Raw genomic sequence first — 22,456 nt, forward strand, 5'->3', positions numbered from 1 at the left:
GATGGACTTCAGGTATGAACATCTGACTGCAGCACAAGAACTCTGGGTAAACAAGCCATAATTGTGTTTATATGCACAGCATACAAAAGTTTGTGGTGTAGTATTGATGAAATGTATTCATTTGTCATTCTGCAAGACGTAGCTTCTGTACCTTGCAAACAAATATGACATCAAAAGAAAAAACCCTTTGTAAAGTTGTGACGACTCTTCTTAATCAGCTTAATAAACCAGCATGTATCCTGATTTGCCCCCAGTCATTTGAGTTGTTAATGTTGGTGTCTGATATGTTTCTGTGATTTTTCAGTTCTGCCTGGGCTAAAAATCAAAAGGTAATGTCTGGGAAAATCTTCAAATACATTTTGAATGAATGATGAAATTCTCTCTTATAACCCTACATGTTTATATACACTAAACAAAAATAAAAGTTGTAGTAAAACTGTAAAAATTCAGAAATACAACATAAAGGTTATGTATGCAGCACCACTGTAGAATTGCAGTCTGAAGAAGCTTGTAGGTTTTACATTTAATACAAGATTTAAATATGTTTGCCCCTTGTCTGACCACAAAGAAAGGGCAAATACAAAGAAAACCATAATACACTCAGTTGATAGCTTATTAGGTCTTTTGCGTTCATTTTCAAAAAAAGTAATTGTACATAAAAAACTGGCAATATAAAGATGGATGACAAATTCAAGGAAAAACCTGAAACAGGATGACAACGCCCCCATCCACTGTGCTTCACTGTCACCAGATCTCAAGCCAACTGAACACCTATGGGAGATTTGGGACCCACACACTGCACAGCGCTCTCCACCACCATCATCAAAACATCCACATGAGGGAATATCTTTTGGGAGGAATGGTGTTCATTTCTCCAAGATGCTTTATGTTGGTTTCTGCTTCAATCTGTCACCCAATCTGTATGTACCAACACTCATCGCCATTCTTTGATTCACTGATATGATTCAAGCAAAGCTTGTGGAAAAGATATGATTGGGTTGATATCTTAGTAACTGAAAACAGTTGATTTTCACACTAAAACATCCTGATAAAAATATAAACTCATACAGGTTATAAAGCTCAGCACATCGAGCTTTGATTGACACAATAACTACTTTCATTTTAACTGTTTAAACACTGGTGCAAAAGGATTTAATGTTTTTCATCAAGATTGTTAGTGAGATAAAACACAAGTAATTCCAACGTTAATGTCCGAGGTGGAAAACCGAGGTGTCTAAACTCTTAAAAAGGTCCTTCAGTGGTGTCACTGCCACGTTCCCATTTTCCCGCTTTCCTTCCTCTAAAGTGTGCTTCAGCCTCTGTCGGTTGTGGCGCTGCATCAGCTGCACCGCTGGTTTGAATGGCAGGTTGTGTGTGCCAGACTTTCTCACCTGAGGTTCGGTCGTGGCCGGACTGCTGAGGGTTGACCCAACCGCGGCCTCCGCTGAGATCAGAGAGGTCTGAAAGGAGGGCTGGCGCCCTGTTGAGTGTGCAACTGTTTTCTCAGTGGACTGTTGGTGGGAAGATTGAGTCCGGGGAGCAGATTACAAACAATAACAAGAAAACAGGAGAAAGAGGCATAAAGTTATCAGCAACCACACAGTATCCAGAGAAGGGCAGAATACAAAACTGACCTTAAAGCCTAGAGTCTCACGCGGCCAATGGGAATCATCCCCCAACAGCATGAAAAGCATGTGTGTAACATGGCAAGGAGGCAAGATTCTGTATTATTGAACTTTCAATAATTCCATGAAAATAAAAAAAAATTAGCTTACCCACAAGTACTGTCTATGTATGTATGAAAATAAATGGGGTAGAGGTAGAGTAATAGCAATAATAACAGGCTGTTAAGAAATAAAAGTAAACAAAGTGAAAGTGACAAAGTAAAACTAGAATTCCCGCCTCGTGCCTCCGCCACTCACACTAGTTTCAGGTTACGTCCCTGTTTATCCAGAGACATAAAATAATTTGTGTGAAAGTTTGTCATAATTGCTGCGTGAAGTCTTGAGTTATGGCTAAAAATAGTTTTATGAAGTCACCGTGACCTTGACCCAGTGAATGTTTGCGCCAAATTTGAAGAAGTTTGATCAAGGCATTACTTAGATATCATGTCCACAAGAATAAGACGGACGGACGGACAACCCGAAAATAATATGCCTCTGACTGTCGCCGGCGTGGAGCCATAACAATGGATGTGTCATGGTTACAAAAAGCTGCGCTGTTCTTCTTACAGTTAAAACACCTACCTTGAGTTGCTTCTTTCGTCTTTTCTTTTTTTTACTCTTCTGCTGTTGCTCAACAAAGACGCACACCGTGCTGCCTTTATGCTTCTTTTCACTTTCTGAAATACAATTACAACCACAGACCTCTGCTCAGTTCTACCAGGGTGACAACATTTTATACACAGGAACAGGAACATACATTTCTTTAGCAGAAATGTTAAACACGCTGCATACCTGAAGACGCACTGGTCTGAACACTGTCCTGTTGCTCTCCATCCTGTTGGTACGGGCTCAGGCTCAGAAAGAGAGTCTTCAGGACTGAATTTGCAGTGGCTGCCAGTGCGGGTCATACAAAATGAACAAGGCATTAACCACATATTTCAGCTGCACAAATCTGCCTTTCACACGAGTATTCCAGTGTCAATGTGTGGCGTGTTCTTACCTTTGGGGGATGAGACGTCAGGCAGCTGCTGATGAACCTGGGCTGTAGATGGATCTGCACTGTCATCACAAGGAGGCGGACTGGAGGACGTCTCACTGAGGGAGTTGGACACGAGGCTACGGACGGGATTCACCTGCTGTTTAGCAGGTTGATTTACGGGCCCGGATAAATCGTCTTCATTTTTACTTTGGGGATGAGAGGAGAATTTAGGAGATGTCGGTCTGCGAGAAGTTTGTTTGACGTTGGTTTTGACTCGAGGTGGGAGAGGTGTCTCTAAAGTTGAAGTTTTTTGTTTAGAGTTTGATAAATGCGATGTATGATCAGCTGACTGGTTTGAATGATCCGGTTGAGACTGTGTGCATGGGTGAGGAGCAGCACTGAGAGGGGCAGCAAAAAGACTGTGGAAGGCTGAGGCCTTGTCAGTTTTAACGTCTTTATCTTTACTTCTGTAATGTGCAGGTTGTAGAGTAGGACAGGAAGATTGATTAAAGCCTTGAGGACAAGCACTTATAAAATCTGGCGTTGGCTTCAGGCTGTCAGTGATGGGGTGAAGGCTATAATACTGACTTTTCTGGGTTTTATTACATTCATCTGACAAATCACCACAAGGAGCCGTTTTACTGCTGCACTCTATTGCGGTTTGACTGAAATAATGTTGTTGTGTGTCAAGTTTGAGGCCAGGTTGTGTCTGTTTGGAGTGCTGATAGGTCTCAGTGGGTTGTCTTGCGGCTAAACGATGACTGACACAGTTTCCAGAACCACTCGTCTTAGCGGAGCTGGTGACTGATTCAGCAGGAGCAGCAGCTCTACCTTTAAACTCCGAGAAACCTGAAGAGGGACAAAGAAGCTTTAACAAGGACTGTGAGTTAGATGTCAGACCAGAGAGATGTGGCTTCAGCTGTGTAGGATGTTTGGGGGTAAATGTCAGGCTTTTGCCCTTCGTGGGTTCACTTTTACACTTCACTGAGTGTGTAATAATGTCCACGGGCAGATGTGTGCCTCCTTTCAGATCTCCTTTTCTTTTGGAGGACACGGACTTCTCTGCCTCTGTCGCAGGAGAATCCAACAACGCCGACTTGACTTCATGGGAAGATCTTTGAGCAGGTTTCTGGGACGCTGGCATTTCCCCACCTCGTTTGTCGTGATCCTCGGAGGCCAGAGTAAGATCAGGGCAAGTCTCCCGATCAGTGTGCACTTTAAAAGATGACAAACTGTTAAACATTTTTTCCTGGGATTTATTCGCTTCATTTCTTCTTACCAGAGGATCGGTGAGCTCTTTGTTGTCAGTTTTTGAAGTATAGGATACGTTATGTACAGTAGGAGGGGCAGGTATCTGGCCAAAGGTAGAGTTTCCTACCGATTTAAAAAAACTGACAGAGTAGGGGGCTTCACTTTGGTCTGCAGTGCAATCAGAAGAAGTGTGTGCAACAGAAAGAGGCGCAGATTCTTCACTTCCAGGAGTTGTATAGAAACTAGGGAATGGTTTGAACAGCTGAGGTCCAAGCACTGCTTCGACTGAATAACAAACTGGCTCCTTGTGATTAAGGTTAGTTGACGGGGGACTGTGAGGTTGGGCGCTGTGTGATGCCTGCGGTGGGTCGGCTGTGTCCGTGTTATCAGACGGTTGTTCAGTCTGACATAACAAGGCCTCCTGCTCAGCATTTTGTTCTCCACTGTTGTAGAAGGTGGGTCTGAAAAATGAAAAGTAAAAATATCAGGTGATCACAACTCGTATGGATGTTTAATTATTAGATAAACTACAATTATACTGATACTTTAACAGGATCACATTGACAGGTGTGAGTTTTATGTGTATACCTGACTGCTTGTATGACTATATCAGGAGTCTGATTTGCTTCTGTGATTTCTGGCCCGTCTGTGTTTGCTGGCTCTCCTTGTGATTCCTGGTCGGCTTTCTTTCTAAGTTCATAGAGGTCGTTTTCCCGTTTCAACACCTGCAGTGAGAAGTAAACCACATGCCTGCATTTTCAGTACACAGCAATAAATATAAAACATTTTCATGGCACGTTTTTTTTTTTTTTAAAACATACACACCTCATCCAACAGTCGGTTCGTGATCTCATTAAGTGGCTCATGGGAAAACTTGCAATCTGCTCCCTGAGAACACTTTCCTTTATTATGGAAGAACTTGCAAGGAAAAGACTGTGCGGCTTAGTAAAGGTAATATCAGATATTCTACAGCCTCCAGTTTGTAACAATAACTCATCACTGAAAGGAAACTTATTTTAAAAAAAAATTATTGCAGTTAAATCGAAGGATATTGTGCATGTATGCACAGCTCTCCCCTTTCATACAGAATCCTTGGATGTAGAATTTGCAAGCTTCTTTGATGAGATCATTGTGACCCTGAATGTGCTCCAGTTGGCAGTCGTCACCCTGCAAACAGGAAAGAGAATGAAAAAAAAATTGTTAGGAACAACTGGTAGTCTGACATTTTTTCAATCTTTCAAGTAACTTAAACTTGTCAATTTTGATGTAACCTGCCTTGATGCACCTTCCCCAAAGGAAATGTCGACAAAGTAACCGTCCATCCACTAACAGCGCATTCATGTCCTTGAACTCATCTGTCATGAATCTTGGGCGTTTCACTTGAACATCCTAAGAGGAAAGACGAACATGACAATTAGATTTATGAAAAAATACTATTTTTTAATTCATTTTTGTTGGATTTTCCTAGATACTGTTTCTGATGCAAAAATGGATTCAAATTTGTGTAAGAGACTTGTGTTTCCTTAAAAAGCAATTTACATCCATGCCTTTTTATTATCTGACCCAGTTTCAGGAATATTACATTTTTCTCAGTGTGCAGCTGACAGGCAAACAACAGTAGGCGGGGCAACGCGCAAGCGTCCTTCATTCATACTTGGCTGATGATGGCTAATATCTATCCTGACAGGCTTACCTGCTTGCCATCTCTACGCTGACTGTCTCCTCCACCTTTCCTTGCAGTGGCTCCAGTTTGATGACGTCCACCTCTATTGGTATGTCTCCATTTATCCTTCTGTTGATGCTGATGTTTGTTCTCCTCTGTCCTCTTCTTCTGCAGTTGCTTGCTCACATTATGGTTATTTCTAGCTTTGTAATTCTGACCTCTGTGATACATGTTATTGTGGCCAGCTTTATCACTATGGTTATGTATCATTTCTTTGGTGAAGCCAAAACCTGCAGGTTTATTGTCAGTGTTCTGCACATGGTTGTCGTCTTCAAAGGATGTAGTATTATATGTCCACTTTGTCGGGCCTCGATAACGTTTCTGTGGGAAGAAAATGAATAGAAATTAAATGTCAAGAAAATGTTAGATAGATGCCTGCCAGTATTTTAAGGTTTATCGTGTTTGACAAGTCCATAAATACAAACTTATGTTGTGCAGACTAGCAGCACAGAACCCATATGATTTCATTTTAAATTACACTTGAAGGTAGACCTAGATAGACTAAATACAACAGTGCGGCAGATAAGTTATAATGTTCCATTTTTATTGGAATTCTTTTAGAGAGGTACTGATTAAACTTCATGGTCATTTTGGATGCTGTAGTTTGTCCCAGAGGCATTTCTAATATTTTGTCCAATACACTCACACCAATGACAGAACTCTAAATAATGTGTAATATTAGACTAATTACCTCATGTTTCCTGTGTATTAATTGATTCAGCTCTCCTTGTCTTCATTAGTAGACTTCTGAAACACTGAACTGAATGATTTGTTTTTCTTCAGGGTTACAAAAATCTTTACAGTTTGCCCTTTGCCCTACTTGAACTTCTGCTGCTGATACATTGTTTATCTCATTTTAAAGATGCATTTCTCAATCATTGATGTTGAAACTGTCAGTGGTGTTGATTTGACTTTAGATTAAAGAGGTGACTTTCATATTGTCAACTGGATTCCTGGCAAAAGGTCCACGATTGCAATGTCACAACACAGTACTGACAGTAAATGCAAATTTTACATTTTCTTTTGCATAATTTCATCTTCCTACACAGCTGTCTAGCACTCAGTTTAATAAATAAGAACCTGAACATTACGGCCTTCGTGACTCCAGGCCTTATTGCAGGTCTGTTGTATTAGACTGCATTAGTATGAGCCAGGGGAATCACATAAATCCGTGGTAACTGTATTTAAAATTATGCAGAATGAGCATTATAGCAACTACTGAATGTTAATAATAAGGACTCACCTAAATACATAACACAGAAATAGGAAAGAGTTTAATATTAAAGTTCAGATAACTATTGTCAGACACAATATATATATCCAACTTATATGGGATCCAAACGTCTGCGGCCACTTGACAGTGGAAAAGTCAGAAAGTAAGTGTTTAGGGAAATGATGTGTAGAGTGCCACAGCAGCTCCCAAGATGTAAGGTCCCTATGATGTGCTTGTGCTAACTCTGTCATTTCTCTTAGTAAAGTGTGATTACACACAGATTAAATATGAGATGCTAACTTTACCATCATAGTTCATTATAGTTCAAGTTCAACACACCTTCTTGTCAGGGCCAGTCTGCTCACCCTGTGTTTTCCTCTTTCTGGCATTTCCTCTTTGACCATCAACACTCTCGTTCCTGTGAAATAAAATGAATGAGAAATGAGTACGAAGGCCGTTAAAACAAAACTGCTCCGTCACACACATCAGAGCTGATGGCTGTACATCACCTAACAGATAAATACCTGTGTGTAACGGATGTTGGACCAGGACTAGTCACATCCCCGTCGACAGCAGACAGTCTCGTGAACAGGTTTGCGAAAGACATTTTATTTTTCTCGTCAGTAGATATTTGATGATATTAGGATATTAAGATATAAAAACTAACTTTTTACGCAACACGGGGGGTGCTCGGGGTGGGCTAACCAACACTGCCTCGCGCACATAAAACTTAAAATGAAAGCACAATCTCGGTGTTCTCCGGTTACCACCTGTCCCTGCCTGTTTATATGTGTGAGCCTGTCGAGGCTCAACATACTTCACTTTGAGTCCAGGTGCAGTCACTGTGTTCACATGGCTCCATACATCACTTCATCCATCGTTTATCTCTACTTCCGTGTTTGCGACAAACGTCACCTCCCTGGAATCTACCAAATATGGACAGAGGAGGGGGGGGGGACTCATTCACCTGGCGCCATCTGGTGATAAAGTTTTGTATTGCCTGGTATATTTGATGACGTTGATAATATTTAAAGGCTGGGTGAACATTACAGTTTATTAAGAATAGATAAAACTGCTATTCACTGTCTCCACACTAAGTCCTATTCTTCCTAAACTCAGACTACATACCCTGAAACAAATTTTACATTAGAACAGTACAACACGGAGATGTAGCTCTGGGTAAGGACTGGCTACCCCTTTTTTTTTTTTTTTTAACACACAAGCCCAGATAGCTAAATAAATCCGGCCCATACTCGGGCCACATGCTTGTTTTCTTCTGGCCCAGTATATGCTCGGTTCGATGGCCCAAATCTGGTACGTATACAGCATGATTGTCAGATGCTACTTCCACATCTGGACCAATTCTGGTGCACACACAGAAAATCTTGCAACTGTGGGACAGTACCAGAAGATAGCAGCTGAATCTGCCCAGATGTGGAAGTATATGGGCCAGACTCGGGCCGACGACACAGGCATGTATTGGGCCAGAAGTTTCATTTTTCTATCTGGGAGATATTATCATTTTTTTCTCTCAAAATTAAATTACAGCTCCTATTTAATAATTTGTCAATTGTTTGTTAATGGGCCTTCTTCACTCAAGATAATCTGACATGTCCCAGCAGTAAAACCATGGCTCTTATCATAAAATGAATGATGAATGAATTTCATTTGCTGCTTCAGTTTCAGGATCCTGGTATTGTGGCTCAGTGTTATGACTTACTGGGATACTTGAACAGAACAGAGCCGTTGTTAATGTTATTAGTGACACCTGTGCTTTTCCCTAACCTCACTAAACTTGTATGATAAAAATTAATCAATTAATCAATCAATTCACACTGACACAAGCATACATACTAGCTAATCGCAGATGATCTAGATTTGGTCATAATTTTGTTATTATGAGAAACAACAGACAGACATAGACATAGACACACACGCACACACACACACACACACACACACACACACACACACACAGAAGTTGGTAGTATTCAGATCAGTTCTCTATCAAAATCCTGTGTGCAGTTCAGTGATGTATACCCAATAATACTCACTGCATTTATCAAAAACCAACAGTGTATTTATTTCTTGAAATTTAGCTTTTGCAGGAGGTGTAGAGAGGTATTATGTATTAATTTGTCTGTATTTAATACTGAGAAACAATTTGCACTTGAATTGCTGAGTAACATTTCATACAGGTCTACTCTGTACTCTTTAAATGGCAACAAGGGCCTTTTTTGTCCTGACAATAACTGACAACATGTCTCCCCCCACAAACAGATGATCACTTAGCAACTTTTTGATTAGATTATATTAAAACTAAATGGGATTAAAATGTAATTGAGTCCCCTTGGCTGAACTGTGAACAAGCACATTAATCAGAGAGAATGATGAAAGACATGTTAAAAAGACGAGATAGAAGCTGGACTTTGTTCCTCCACATATGAGGCCGTCCCTGTACTGGCTCAAAGTTCAGGTCACGCAGACAGTTTCAGTATTGCCTCTGTGTTTGTGTTCCCCCTCAGTGTCTGAGGTGTAACTCTGTTCGTGCTGAGCTTCAGGATGACCCGCTGGGCCCTTCTCGCTCCCCTACTGCTCCTGCTGGGCCTGTACATCCACAGTGCTGTCAGTCAGGAGGCTGAGGATTCAACAGAAGCACCGCCACCACCACCACCACAGGGCCAGGCCTCTGATGGCACACAGGCGGAGGACGAGGACGAAGAGTGGGGAATGAACTCTATCAGAGGCAGCTTTGAGGCTGTCGGCAGCTACTTTGACTCGATGCTGGAGTTCATGGGCGGACGGGATGGAGTGTGCCAATACCGCTGTAGATATGGTAAGTCTGTTACACAGATAAGTGGCAGTTTAAATGATACTGATATTGACCTTTTATCAGTCACTGTGGTCCAACACTGATACATCTGTTTGATTCTTCTTCATTAAAAAAAATATATTTTAGAATTTATTCTTTAATCTAAAAGAAATGCATTACAATTTTGTCTTGGAAAAATCTGCTATTGCTGGTAACTCACTTAAAGAGTTTGACATTTTTAGGGGAGGGTCCAGTTGATACTGCCTCCAATGATAAAATTAGTGGGGGAAACACAAAATACTTAACGCTATCTTTTTTGGATTGAAAATTACCATATTATACATAAATATTGGATACTTGCAAAAAACAAAACAAAAAAATGAACATATCAGTTATCAGCATCATCCAACCCAAAATACATGCACAAAACAAATTTGTCCAGTCCAGTCAAAGCTTTTTCAGTGTTGAGTGTCTGGGAATTGCCCATTTGGATTTAAATACAATGATTTAAACTTTTTTTACAATACGCTCAAACTTGAAGAAACTTACTAGGATTTATTAGGCTGATGTAGTAAACTCTTCCACTTATCATCTTTGTTATCATGAGGGAGCGGGCCTGGAGATGGACTGTGACCCCAGCATGATAGGACAGGTCTCATGTGGTGACGAAGGAATGTGTCAAATATCATGTCAGGGGATATGAACCCCTGTTTCTCCATGTGCAAACATGGATCTGCTTTTAAACCCACATGGTTATGAAACAGAATCCGGCACATTTCCACTGGTCTGTTGTGAAACATGACCTACATCTGACACTTTGCTTTGTTTCCCCTCTCAGGCAAAGCTCCTCTTCCTCGTGCTGGTTTCCAGATGCCTGAACCTAATGGATGTAGCTCCTACTTCTTTGGACTCCCTATCCCAGAAGGGGTATGCTTCTTCTATCTTCTAAGGGGCTGTTCAAAAATGATTGGGGTGGGGAAGGCGGCTGAAACTAAGACCCTCCCCAGAGTTATTATTTTTTCTTTTGGAGCCTCCCCTTTATTTAGAAAAAATTACAACAACCTCCTCCCAATACCCCTAACCTTCACATGTTAATGGCATTATATTTTTTAATAGGCCACATTGCACATTTTGAGTGGAATTGCTGGAATATATGAAGGAATTATAGGACTAACACTGAATAAGAAAACAAGGTGCTGATATTGTTTGCTTCACCCATTAGCACAACCAGTTGAGTTATGCTGTTAATTCTATATTTAACCCTTCTATGTTTAACTACAGCATAAATCTGTTATGATGCAGTGTACAGTGAAGTCAGTTGTTGGCTGGTGAAATAATGGTGTGGTCCCCAGAGAGATTATGTTCCCTACGAACTGTTGGGATCCAAACTGTATCTCAAAATTGATATATTATATATTATTATAGCTCTATATTATTATAGCTCCACTAAGTACTTATTGTGAAGTGTAAAATGAAGTCCCAGTACAGAGACATGATTGTTGTGTCTTTGCATGGATCAAAATGATCTTTTATGGCCTCAAGATAATATAAAAACTGTCCCCTGCTCTCCTAACACAATGAGATTACCCTTCCTTCAGCAAAAAAAACCCCTCCACACTTAATCACCTTTGTTGTTTGTGCCAGATGGACATGGGCATCCCTGCCATGACCAAGTGTTGCAATCAGCTGGACATGTGTTACGACACCTGCGGCTCCAACAAGTACCGCTGTGACTCCAAGTTCCGCTGGTGCCTCCACAGCATCTGCTCTGACCTCAAGAAGAGCCTCGGCTTTGTGTCCAAAGTTGAAAGTCAGTAGCCTTTTAACCTTTTATTCTATTCTGTGCACATTTACTGAGCCCTTTACCACTTTTCAGCACCATTCTGACTGACATTCACCTTTAATCATAATTTCATAGCTGTAATAAAGAGTAAAAGTGATTTGGGGATACTCCTGCACTACTTGCATATTTGCTACTCTTTAAAAAAAACAAAAAAAAAACAACTTGGTGGGATTGGAAAAAAAATGATCAAACATTCTAATTAATTGCAGGTCATGTGATTTTAGCCAGCTACCATTTAATCAAAGACTATGTCCTTATCACTTCTTAAATGGTATAAATGCTGGCTTTATGCAATGCATAAAACCCCTTTGTAAAGATACTAACATCTAAAAGTAAATTTTATATTTAAAAAAATGTTTCCTGATAATTGCTGAAGTGCTGAAAGTGTATTAAGCAGAGTACATCTGAGATACATGATAATGTTAAACCTCACCTTTATTTTTACATACTGCTCCATGTGCTGACCGACATCCATCTCTGATTCTTTGTCACTCTCTCTCCTCAGCCTGTGAAACAGTAGCAGACACCTTGTTCAACACAGTGTGGACTCTGGGCTGCAGACCCTACATGAACAGCCAGAGGGCCGCCTGCTACTGCCAAGGAGAGGAGAAAGATGAACTTTAAATAAGATTAAAATGCAAACCACTCTCCTATTTATAAAATAGTATCAACTAGAGCAGCGGATCAGATGACGGTGCTCTGCGCTAAGACCGACGTGGGACTACTTGAGTAATTTATTTGGAAGGTCGTTTTGTTCAAGGCCATTATTTTACTTTGCAAGTGAGTTGCGAGACAAGTCTGTATGTTTGTTTCCAGTGGTGCATCTATGCTGGCTGTAGAGCTGGTATCAGTACCTATGTAGTTTTCTCATGACATGATTCTGGTAAAAAGGAAAAATTCCTGTGGCATTAACTCCACTTTACAATGTAAAGAAAGCCTATTGTGCATCATTCCTTGAGTCATGTCATACTATGGATAGTCTACCATATGTTAATAAATGTTATTGACACATAGGTGAATGTAATTGTTTCATTTCCTGGTATGCTACAGACAAGAGCATCATTAGTCTTGAGATCAGTACACTACATTAGCCAATCTTGGTACTTGGTATTTAAACCAGTTAAAACATTATAATGATAATTTACACTAAAAAACAAAATTGGAATCAATGAAAACTATGTTGTTATGAGCACCAGTAAACAGGGGCAGAGCTACCACTGATCTCAATAGCCCTTCATGTTGGGAAATAAACCTGTTTTTCCAGGTCCATAATATTGGTGAGATAAACCTGCGAAACATCTATTTTAGTTTGAGTTTAGTTAGTTGAGTTGATAAGCAGTTATTGGTCGTCAGAGAAAATTCCTTGAAAGACCTTGGAATTTAAAAAAAAAAAAAATTAAACTGATTAACTGATTTGCAGAAATTATAATAATATAATAAGAAGAATCAGAAAATAAAAACAGCGGACTATGAAGCATCCAAATAATTTTAAAAGGGAAGGATTTTTGTATTTGTCCAGATCAAAGCATGAGTGAAAAACAGAATGTCGACTCACAAAGATTTATAAGGGATTTATCTACTGCACACTGTCCAATTTACAACAGCTCAGGTTTCTCAGGCTGTGGTTTACTTGGCATCAGTAAGCTAGTCTCAGCTATCCTAAGCCTAAGCTCTAACCCTAACCCTCCAAATGAACGACCCTGTTTATCTGGCTTCTAGATGCGTATAGCAACCGGTCAAGTTGCAGGAAATATGGTCACAACCTCATCTTCCTGAGCTACACTGTTGAATAATGGCCAGGAGAGTTTTTGCAGAACATTGTGATGTCACAGTGACGTTGACCTTTGGTCATTTGTTTATAAAATATCATCACTTCATTTTATCCTATTAGACATTTTTGTTAAATCGTTTCATAATTAGTGTTAGTTATGGCCAAAAACATGTTTTGTGAAGTCACAGTGACCTTTGACCTTTGACCTTTGACCACCAAAATCTAATCAGTTCATCCTTGAGTCCAAGTGAATGTTTGTGTCAAACTTGAAGAAATTTCCTCAAGGCATTACTGAGACATTGCATTCACGAGAATGGGACAGGCAGACTGACGGACAACCCGAAAACATAACAAAAAACCCCCAAAAAATACAGTTACTGCAGGTTTGATGTTTAGCATTTTAGTATGTGTAACATAGTATGTGAAAATTCAGACTTGCTGGTGTAAAGGGATCAACAAAAGTCATTGGGATTATTCAAAATCAACACTGATAAATGACAAAAATTAAATTCAAATTATCAACAAAAAAAAAAGATTAAGTTAAAAACAGTGTTGTGTCAGCAGCATACACGTGTGGGAACAGGCATTTAGAGGCTGAATACATTTTACAGGCTCAATGTTTTATGACAAAAAAAAATATATACATACTGTTATATCATCAACGAATTACAACAGACCCTACAAAATAGAATATGCTTAATCAAATTTAAGGCTGAATAGAAACATACTTACAAAGTAGTAATTTTCACAGAGCTGAAATGAGTAAAACATTTCTCACCAACCGGTAATTAATTGCACAAAAATATTTTCTTGAAGAAGATAACATTTACTTGTTCAAAAAGGATTCAGCACAGATCTGGAAATGTGACTTAACTAAAAATGTTCCTGTTACACACTATGAGCTGCATGTGTAAATAATGAGTGTTAAACATGAGGTCCACATGGTCTGTCGGGGCTCACAGCAGATTCAGATTTACGACATTCATGACGCTCCACAGATCTACAGAAAAAGAAGAAGAAACTATTAAACACGAGAACAAATGGCAGTTATTGAATGTTACAAAGAAATGTCCATTTTAATTTCAGTGTTATGGAGATTTAATTCTCTATTACAAAAGGATTTCAGTGAGGGAGAAGAAGATACTCGGATGCCTTTGTTGTTTTTTCCCCTCAAGTGGAGTATAGTGTAACTATACTGTACATAATACATGCTAGTAACATTTATCAGTTTCCAGTTATCCAACATTATTCTCACACTTTACTTACTCTAACCAGTCTGAGAGGTTAGGGAGGTGACTGGCTGTGTCACTTGTTGCTTCACCTTCTGGTTAAATGCTTCAAGCTAGAAAAGAAAAAGAAAATCTGGAATGGAGTGATTTATGCTTATGTTGGCATTAAAGAAACCGTAACTAGAAAGCACTGGTCAATGATTCAATATCATCACTCACAGACTTTGACTGGAATTGAAAGGTGATTATGATCATATTATTGTTTTACAAAATTCTTGTTTCCAAACTTATGATTCTGGGGATATTAGAACATAGTGTAATGCACTGAACATCAATTTGATTATTTTATGTGTATTTGCACACATCTGCACTATCATGATATATACTGTGCACTCAGTGTCCACTTTATAAGATACGCCTGTACAGTCTAATGCAATTCAATAGTGTTATGCCATTAAGTCTTCCTTAATGATGCCTATAATGTTCAGTTCTTATTAAATTATCCAGGTGCCCCTAATCAAGTGTTCACTTAGTGTATATTGATATTGGAATGAGACTAAGTGTACAGCAATGATAGCAGCACAGAGAAACTGTACTTTGAGCTAAATGCTAACATGCTGCACATTCTGTATAAAGCGCAGCTGAGGCTGATGGGAATGGAAGTAGTTTGGCAGTTATTTGAAACCAAAGTATGAGGATCACCAAAGTCAACAGGATCGTCAGATATTTCAGTTTGGACCAAAGTGGTTGACCAACTGACAGACTGACATTGCCATACATAGAGCCATGCAGCTAGCATGCTTAAAATAGTCTTATTGCTGTTAAGTGCTAGATAAAAACATAGTGTCCATGTTCAGTGTCCAATCCTCTAAATCTGTTTTTTCAATAATAGGTTAATGACATTTTCTTTATGCCTCAAAACAATAACAGCTTGATTTGTAATTATTTCATGAACAAATCAGGTGCATTACTTTATTAGAAAACAGCAAAAAATGTTCTCCAGTCTGAAAATGTTCAAGTGAAAATATCAATGATTTTGATTTTAAAAGATGAAAGAATTGCAATATCTATGTATTTGCAGTATTAAGAACTGAGTGTCTGTGGCAACATTCCCGCCAAAAATTAAGTTGCTTCTACTGCAAACCGAACATCTCCTCCTAGAATCATTGAACTGGTGAAACAGGAGTTGACTTTTATTATGAAGTAGTCGAAATACAATGTGTTTGTCAGAGAACTCAGTATTTACAGCTAATGTTCATTAAAAATGTATCTACAAAACACAAAAACAAGACAATGAAACTACTTGCAACAAAACTAGAGTGATTTAATAAGCTTTTTCCAAGTGAAAAAGTGGTGTATGCTCTTTATAATAAATGATGTTTTTACTTTTTGTGATTGTAATTTTTTGTCTTTGGGGAGAGAGATATTTTGATTTACATTTAATCAAAATTTAAGGTTTCAACCAAGTCGTAAATATAATTTGAGAAAAACTAATAAATTGAGGTGTAACTACACCTCCTAAATTAAACGGATTAAGCAGAAAATAACCAAACCTCCACTAACCTTTTTCCTCAGGTTCACCTTTATTTCCTCCTCTGTTGGCTGTCTTTCTTCATCTTCTGACTGCCTGGCCTCTGAGTGATGCTCATCACCCTGTGAAGCCTTTACTTCCCCCACAGAGTCTTTATTCTGTTTTGCTTGTCTTGTTTGCTTTCTTAGTTGAGTCTTTCTCTCTCTTAACTTACAAAACCATGCACGACATTTCCTTATGTATGCCGCCTTCTGTTTGCGACCTTCTGAGACTTGCTTTAGACAGCGCTTATTGGTTGACGGCTTTGTGCTGATGACCCGCAGGCAGCGATGGCCAGCTGATCCGATCTGGCCCTCACTCTTAGACAGGTCTGGATTCACAAGTAAGTTCATGTCCTCAAAGGAATCATGATGAGGGTAAACCATGTGAGATGCCACTATAGAGCCAGGAAACTGAAAGTCGGTGTTCTGTGGATAAGGATACTCACTGGAATCAAGAGAGGGAGGAATGGCACCCTGAGTATATGTTGAGTAAGAATTTGGAGCAGCACTGTAAGTGCCACTGTCGTAGGCAGTGTACTGGGAATACTGGGGCATACTGTAATCTGAAAATGCAGATGCAGTAGCAGGATGGGATTGGGAATAACTTTGTTCTTGTGGATATGGATGATGATGATAAGTAGAGATTTCTTTGGAGTCTTTTCTGTCTTTGTCTATGTCCCTGGGCTCCATTGCTTCTTTGCTGTCCTGGTTGCCATCTTGGCATGTTAGTCCATCTCTGCTTCTGCATTCAGACGATCGCTTTTGTTTTGAGTCTCTGCTGTGAGAGTGGCAATGGTGAGAGGGGCTGGGACTAAAGCTCCTAGAGGTCGACCTTGAGGAGGAGGAAGAGGAGGATGAGGAGGACGAGTCCAAGTGATGTCTGAGGGAGCCTCTTTGCAGACTCTCCTGCTCCCCTCTGCTGTCAGCCCCACATCTGCCTTCATGTTTCTTTCCATACAGCCTCTCCTGAGTCCGGTCTGCTAGTCTGCTCATCTCTTCCACTTCCAGGCTCAATCCCAGAGTTTTAAGAATGTTCTGCAGGTGTTCATGCTGCTCATCCACCTTTGGTTGTTCTTCCTCTCTCTTCTTCACTGCCAGGGGAGACTTTGATCGAATACTGGAACCAAAAGAGCTGTCTCTTCTGCCATTCAAGTCCTCACCACCAGGCAGGGAGAGTCTCTCATTCTGGGATCTCTCTCGACTGGGCGGGTCAGTGTTCCTCTCTCCACCATCGGTCCGACTGTGGCCCGGCATGGAGGCTTCACTGTTTGATTGCTGGCTCCCGCCCGGCTCTGACTTGTTCTCCACAAGAGGGGGCTGAATGTCCAGGAGCTCCTCGCCCAAAGCAAGATCCTCACTGTCGTCATTGACAATCCTGCTGAGCAAGTCGATATCCACTCCTTTGTTGAGCACACTGAGGAAGCGCTGGAAACCCTTGTTGTCATCGTTCTCCTGAATGGCTGCTGAAGTAATGCTTTGGCTGGGAGGAGGCAGTGTGACATCAGGGACCTGGGAGGGTCAGATATAGAGAGATATATCTTATTATTTAAACAGTAAGCCCTATGATCATAATCTTTTAGAATTCTCTTTTATAGTACGGTGGCACACAGTTAACACCCACATCTTCTTTTCTTCATGTTTTTTCTGAACTTAGGGATTAAGGCAGTCACTTTTTATTTGGAATTTTAACTTTCATTTGAACATGAGAAAAAATGAATTATTCACACTATAATGATCTGTTTGAATTCAAAATTTACAGTGTACAGATTGTCTGAAGACGTTGGCCTTGCATGCCCAACTTACCTATCAGTAAACTAAACAGAGAAATACAAATGGAGGAGGGCACTAGTGAGCAAAGCTATGCCAATCAGATAATCACAACACATCAGTGTCTGAGAAGCTTCGTCTAAGTATTTTGGGTTCTACACCACAAATAGAAAATTACCAAGGTTGTTGCTGACTTTGTCAAAAGCAACTGTCTTACTCCACAACAACAGCAAATGAGGATTCACCGACAGGCTCAACACCCAGAATGAGACAGCAGACACACAAGAAACATGTAGTGCAGCACGAGCAATCATGATGTCAGCAATTATATAACTGTAAAAAGCTGCGGTTAATGAAATAAAAAATATGTGTCTGTGAGACATGGTGCCCATGTACACTGTCAGCATGGACACATTTCAGAAAATGATCCTTTATTGTTATAGTTTGTATGTCTGAGTTGAGAAATAAACATTTGAAAATTATAAGTAATCTGTGCATCTACTTGATAGCAAGTTCACTCGCAAAACCATTTGTTTATTATATCTCAAATTGCAAAACTGTTCATTATAATTGCAATATGACTTTTCTGCAGCCCCAGAAACAAGTTGAGCAACAATAACTGTACAACCTTGTCTCACTGTGAAGGAATCATTCCTTCTTTAGGTCTTCAGGTTGTATTGGCCAGTGTTTCCACAGGTCACATACAAACAAGTCCTAAAAAGCAAAAGTTCAATGTCTGTTAGTAGAATGGCTGTAGAATCCAGCTGGCCCAACTCCCAATGGGAGCAGGTATAACAAACAAGGTCATAAAGATATCAAGTGCCGAGACTCCAGTATTGGGAGGGAATAGTTGTAACACAGGAGACCTTCAGCTCAGGGACAGACAGTCTTCCCTTGAGATTTCTTATGCATCATGACTTAGGTGAATGTAATTCATTGTTTCAGATTTGGTACCAATGCAAGCGTCACACATGCATGAATAGGTGTTGTGGTCCATGAAGAATATCCTTATTTGTTAGTAAGTGTTACATGAGTTTAGTCTGAGTTTAAATACACCCTGCAAGGGGGACAACCTTCAGAACTGGGTGGCATTACAATGTTAACTTGTATTGCTAATCTCTTTTCTCCTGCATGTATCTGTCTCCTGAAACATTTTCCAGCAGTAACAAGATTTCCATCACACTGTCCGCCTACTTTTTGCCCAAATCATCCTCAGGACCCTTCACCAGAACCTTGTAAAAAGGCCACCACTGATAAAATACCAAGATTTACATGCAATCTAAGCATGACACCAAAGCATATGCCCTGCTTTGAAAGCAGGTTTTCTGGATTACGACAGAACTGAAGCCACAACATAAATTTCCATATCACAATACAATCTCAAGACACATGGTGCAGTAACACTACACAGGAAAATATATAGGGTAAGACACTACCCAACTCAAACATATCTGGTATTTCTATACTGATTTTTTTTGTCACTTATCACTAAACATAAACACTGAAACTAATATATCTGTAATAAGCCAGTTTTCACATGTATATATCAGGCAGCTGATTTATTGATCTAGCGCTACGTAGTGGTGGGCAATTCCAAGGAAAAAATCCTATAATTTTTAAAGGAATTTGTGATTTCAAGTATTGTAGATCTTACACTAGAAGGCGACCAAAACAGCTTTTTATCATTTAAGAAATATTGCCAAAGTACAGCCATTCCTAACCCACAAAGATGTTGAAAAGCTGATTCATGGTTTAATTTCTAATAGACTACATTATTGCAATGCTCTAGTTACTGGTCTTTCAAAGCAGTCAATTGAACAACCCCAGTTAATTCAGAACTGTGCTGCTGGACTTTTAACAAAAACAAGGAAAAGAGATCATATTACCCCGGTTTTAGCTTCATTCCACTGGCTCCAAGGGTCTTTTAGAATAGATTTTAAAGTCCTTTTACTTGTTTTTAAAGCTCTTCATAGTTTGGGACAGGCCTACTTTGCAGATTCTCTGTCGTTTTATAATCCTTCACGAGCTCTCAGATCTTCTACTGCCAAGCTTTTAAATACACACAATTTTACACACATGAAAATAGGCTGTGAAGCTCTTTTTTAACTATGCTTCAAAACTATGAAATAACCTTTGTGAACATTTTCAAACGATAGCTGAAAACCTATTTATTTTACTTCACTTTTATATTATTCCCTCATATTTTACTTTTTTTTTTAAAACTAGTTTGTTTTTATTTTCATTTACATATATCATTGTCTTTCAATCCGCCCTCATTTTATTGTATTATACTACACTACACAATAAGCCTTGGTATAGTATTGCTAGGTGATAGGTGATTTCATTACATTATGGTGTTTATTTAAAAAAAAAACAAAAAAAACAAACAAACCTCTGTGTTTGTTGGTAGTACACAGAGGTCCCAACATCTCTGCTTCATTAGTGCCTTCACTCTCAGTTTCAGGGGATGCTCTTCAAGCAGGCTGGATGAGTTCATTCTCTTTTTGGGTGACGGGACCTGAGCAGAAAGAGAGGAAGAAATACAGTTAATAGCATATTATCTGGAAAGCCATGCAAAGTGGAAATGGCTTTTTACTCAAATTAAGCTGATGATCTAAAACAGGTGAATGATTATCAATCTATGACTATTACTACTCACCTTTGAGAGAAAGTTAAGAGAATGTCGTTGCTGCAAAATTAGATTCACTCTGTCTCGAAGAGTTTCACCTTTGCATTTAGCTGACTGTTCATGACAGGAAAGGCCTGGTGGTGTTGTCTTCTTCACCAAAGGTTCAACTGTTTTCAAAGCGATGGCAGCTTTCTTAAGTATTATTCGCTCTTCTATCTCTCTAAGCTCTTTCCGCTTTCTCGCCAGCTCTGAATCCTCCTCGTCTATTTCCAGAGGCTCTCCATCTGGATCCTCCACTTCTGGCTCCTTACTATAAAAGTTAAGGGTGGAGGAACTGAGTTCCTCCCATCCCAAATTCACTCCCATGCTGTTTTGTGGTTCATCAACAGTGTGTCTTGAGTATTCGCAGTAAGTGTCATAATCAATATTAGTTCTTAAAGCATTTTCCATGCTGTTATTAGCACCACTGTTATTTGGACCCAGATGTCTTTGCAATCTTCGAAAAGCATCTTCCCAGTCAAGTGGATTCATTGTTCAGCCTCGTACAGTTTGTGAAGGTTGCACTCTTTCTGTAAAGTAGAAACAGAGTGGAGAAGTTAATGTGGGTTAGCAAGGACTTGTATGCAGACCTGTAGTTACTGCACTGACCGCAGAATTAAAATTATTACTTAACAGAAACAAAATGAGGTTGCAGATGAACAAGTCCCCAAGCTTGAGATTATTAACAATTTTCTTTCAGTTACCAAGAAATTAAATTACAACAGTTTACAAGTCGACTGCTGTTGAGGAAAGGACGCCAGGGTTTAGTAAGCCAATCTAAATTACATTAAAACATGGTATAACATTTATGGTTTGGCAAAGTGTGGACTGGACAGACAGTAAAACTGACTAAATCCTGTGTTTAGGTAGCTTAGCTTGGCAGCTAACAGACTATTTACCTACTGTGGTTGCTCAAACGACCCTTTCTTCACGTGCATCGCGAAATAAAATGTTATTTTAAGCTAGTGTTGCTCTGAAACCGGAGTACCTGGACAGTGAAACACTAAAAGTAGGATTTGATAAGTTTCAGTAGTAGACAAGGACAGACGTTTATTTACAATAATGCTTGAACTAAAGAGCAGAGGGGGCAGGACAGCTGTCAATGCCTCGGTGGTATTAAATCAAGATGTTAACAGTGCCGCCTGCTGGACGGAGGACAGTGCCTGATCAGAGGCGTTGACTTCTCATTTCCACTCACCTCTGACAAAAACCTAACGATGTACATAAACATGTCCTTCTCCTTTGTATGTGGAAAGTTCAGTCACTTTTTAATGATGAATAATAAAACGACTGAAACAACGGGAGGCTTAGCACATAAACCTGTTTGACATCAATGAGATTTAAAGTCTGGTCCTGCTTAATAAAGTCAATCACAGGGCAAGTTTGCCTGCAACCAAATTAGATGAGATTTTTAAAAAGTCAACTAAATCTTACAGGTCAATAGAGTCTTTATGGAAAAAAAAATCACACCTTCACCAGTTTCTAGCTTTTGAAGAGCAATGCTCACACTGAGACTGTCTCCTGGTGCACTGCAGGACCATAAGAATTCTTGGTGGAGTTAAATATTTTTCAGGAGCTCTGCATTCACCTTTCTGATCTTATCTGAAGGGGTGGCACAGCTAAAATGAAATGACAGCATTTGTCAAGTAAAAATACATATATGTAAGCTATATATGAATTAGTCAGGGAGTGAGAAAAAAAAACAACTGACTAGTATCTGTCATTTTGTAACTGTACATGCTAATTAATTATTGCACATTATACAGTGGCAAGAAAAAGTTAGTCAAACCTTTGGAATTATCTTCATTTATATATAAATTGGTCAACAAACAGTGAGATCTTCATCTTTCATCTGAGCTACAATAATGAACAAACACAATTAATTTTAACTTACTATTCACACACAAATCTTTGTATTAGTCTTGTCCATACTGAATACATAATTAAAGTATTCCATGTAAATC

At 39.5% G+C, this 22,456-nt stretch overlaps 4 protein-coding genes across 7 annotated transcripts; 1 reads left to right on the plus strand and 3 right to left on the minus strand.

Moving 5' to 3' along the window:
• Positions 1–483: 483 nt before the first annotated feature.
• LOC111217965 lies at positions 484–4,826 on the minus strand. Its single transcript, XM_022740028.1, has 6 exons — positions 4,720–4,826; positions 4,483–4,619; positions 2,665–4,355; positions 2,457–2,555; positions 2,247–2,341; positions 484–1,511 (listed from the first exon to the last, which is right to left on the minus strand). The coding sequence occupies exons 3-6, from the start codon at positions 3,884–3,886 to the stop codon at positions 1,206–1,208; spliced, it is 1,722 nt and encodes a 573-aa protein (XP_022595749.1). The 5' UTR covers positions 3,887–4,355; positions 4,483–4,619; positions 4,720–4,826; the 3' UTR covers positions 484–1,205.
• A 147-nt stretch (positions 4,827–4,973) lies between these two features.
• On the minus strand, positions 4,974–7,687 carry LOC111217896. The gene is made up of 5 exons (XM_022739916.1): positions 7,355–7,687; positions 7,170–7,248; positions 5,588–5,938; positions 5,225–5,283; positions 4,974–5,061 (listed from the first exon to the last, which is right to left on the minus strand). Exons 1-5 carry the CDS (start codon positions 7,435–7,437, stop codon positions 4,974–4,976), a joined length of 660 nt encoding a protein of 219 aa, XP_022595637.1. The 5' UTR covers positions 7,438–7,687.
• A 1,649-nt stretch (positions 7,688–9,336) lies between these two features.
• On the plus strand, positions 9,337–12,498 carry LOC111217959 (group XIIB secretory phospholipase A2-like protein). Its single transcript, XM_022740020.1, has 4 exons — positions 9,337–9,666; positions 10,481–10,569; positions 11,287–11,452; positions 11,991–12,498. The coding sequence occupies exons 1-4, from the start codon at positions 9,393–9,395 to the stop codon at positions 12,107–12,109; spliced, it is 648 nt and encodes a 215-aa protein (XP_022595741.1). The 5' UTR covers positions 9,337–9,392; the 3' UTR covers positions 12,110–12,498.
• Positions 12,499–13,685: 1,187 nt separating this feature from the next.
• Positions 13,686–21,539, minus strand: LOC111217953. 4 transcript variants are annotated; one of them, XR_002664968.1, is made up of 6 exons: positions 21,392–21,539; positions 20,484–21,022; positions 20,217–20,342; positions 16,049–17,566; positions 14,523–14,618; positions 13,686–14,256 (listed from the first exon to the last, which is right to left on the minus strand). XR_002664968.1 is itself a non-coding variant. In XM_022740012.1 (6 exons), the coding sequence occupies exons 2-5, from the start codon at positions 20,982–20,984 to the stop codon at positions 14,524–14,526; spliced, it is 2,220 nt and encodes a 739-aa protein (XP_022595733.1). In that variant the 5' UTR covers positions 20,985–21,022; positions 21,396–21,539; the 3' UTR covers positions 13,686–14,256; position 14,523. The 4 variants fall into 4 exon arrangements, 3 of the variants coding, with proteins under 3 accessions (XP_022595733.1, XP_022595732.1, XP_022595734.1); XM_022740012.1 differs by having other exon boundaries at positions 14,523–14,598; positions 21,396–21,539; XM_022740011.1 differs by having other exon boundaries at positions 14,523–14,598.
• Between the last annotated feature and the right edge of the window lie 917 nt (positions 21,540–22,456).

This window comes from Seriola dumerili, unplaced genomic scaffold, assembly GCF_002260705.1.
Source record: "Seriola dumerili isolate Sdu_G_001 unplaced genomic scaffold, Sdu_1.0 BDQW01000050.1, whole genome shotgun sequence".
Taxonomy (NCBI): domain Eukaryota; kingdom Metazoa; phylum Chordata; class Actinopteri; order Carangiformes; family Carangidae; genus Seriola; species Seriola dumerili.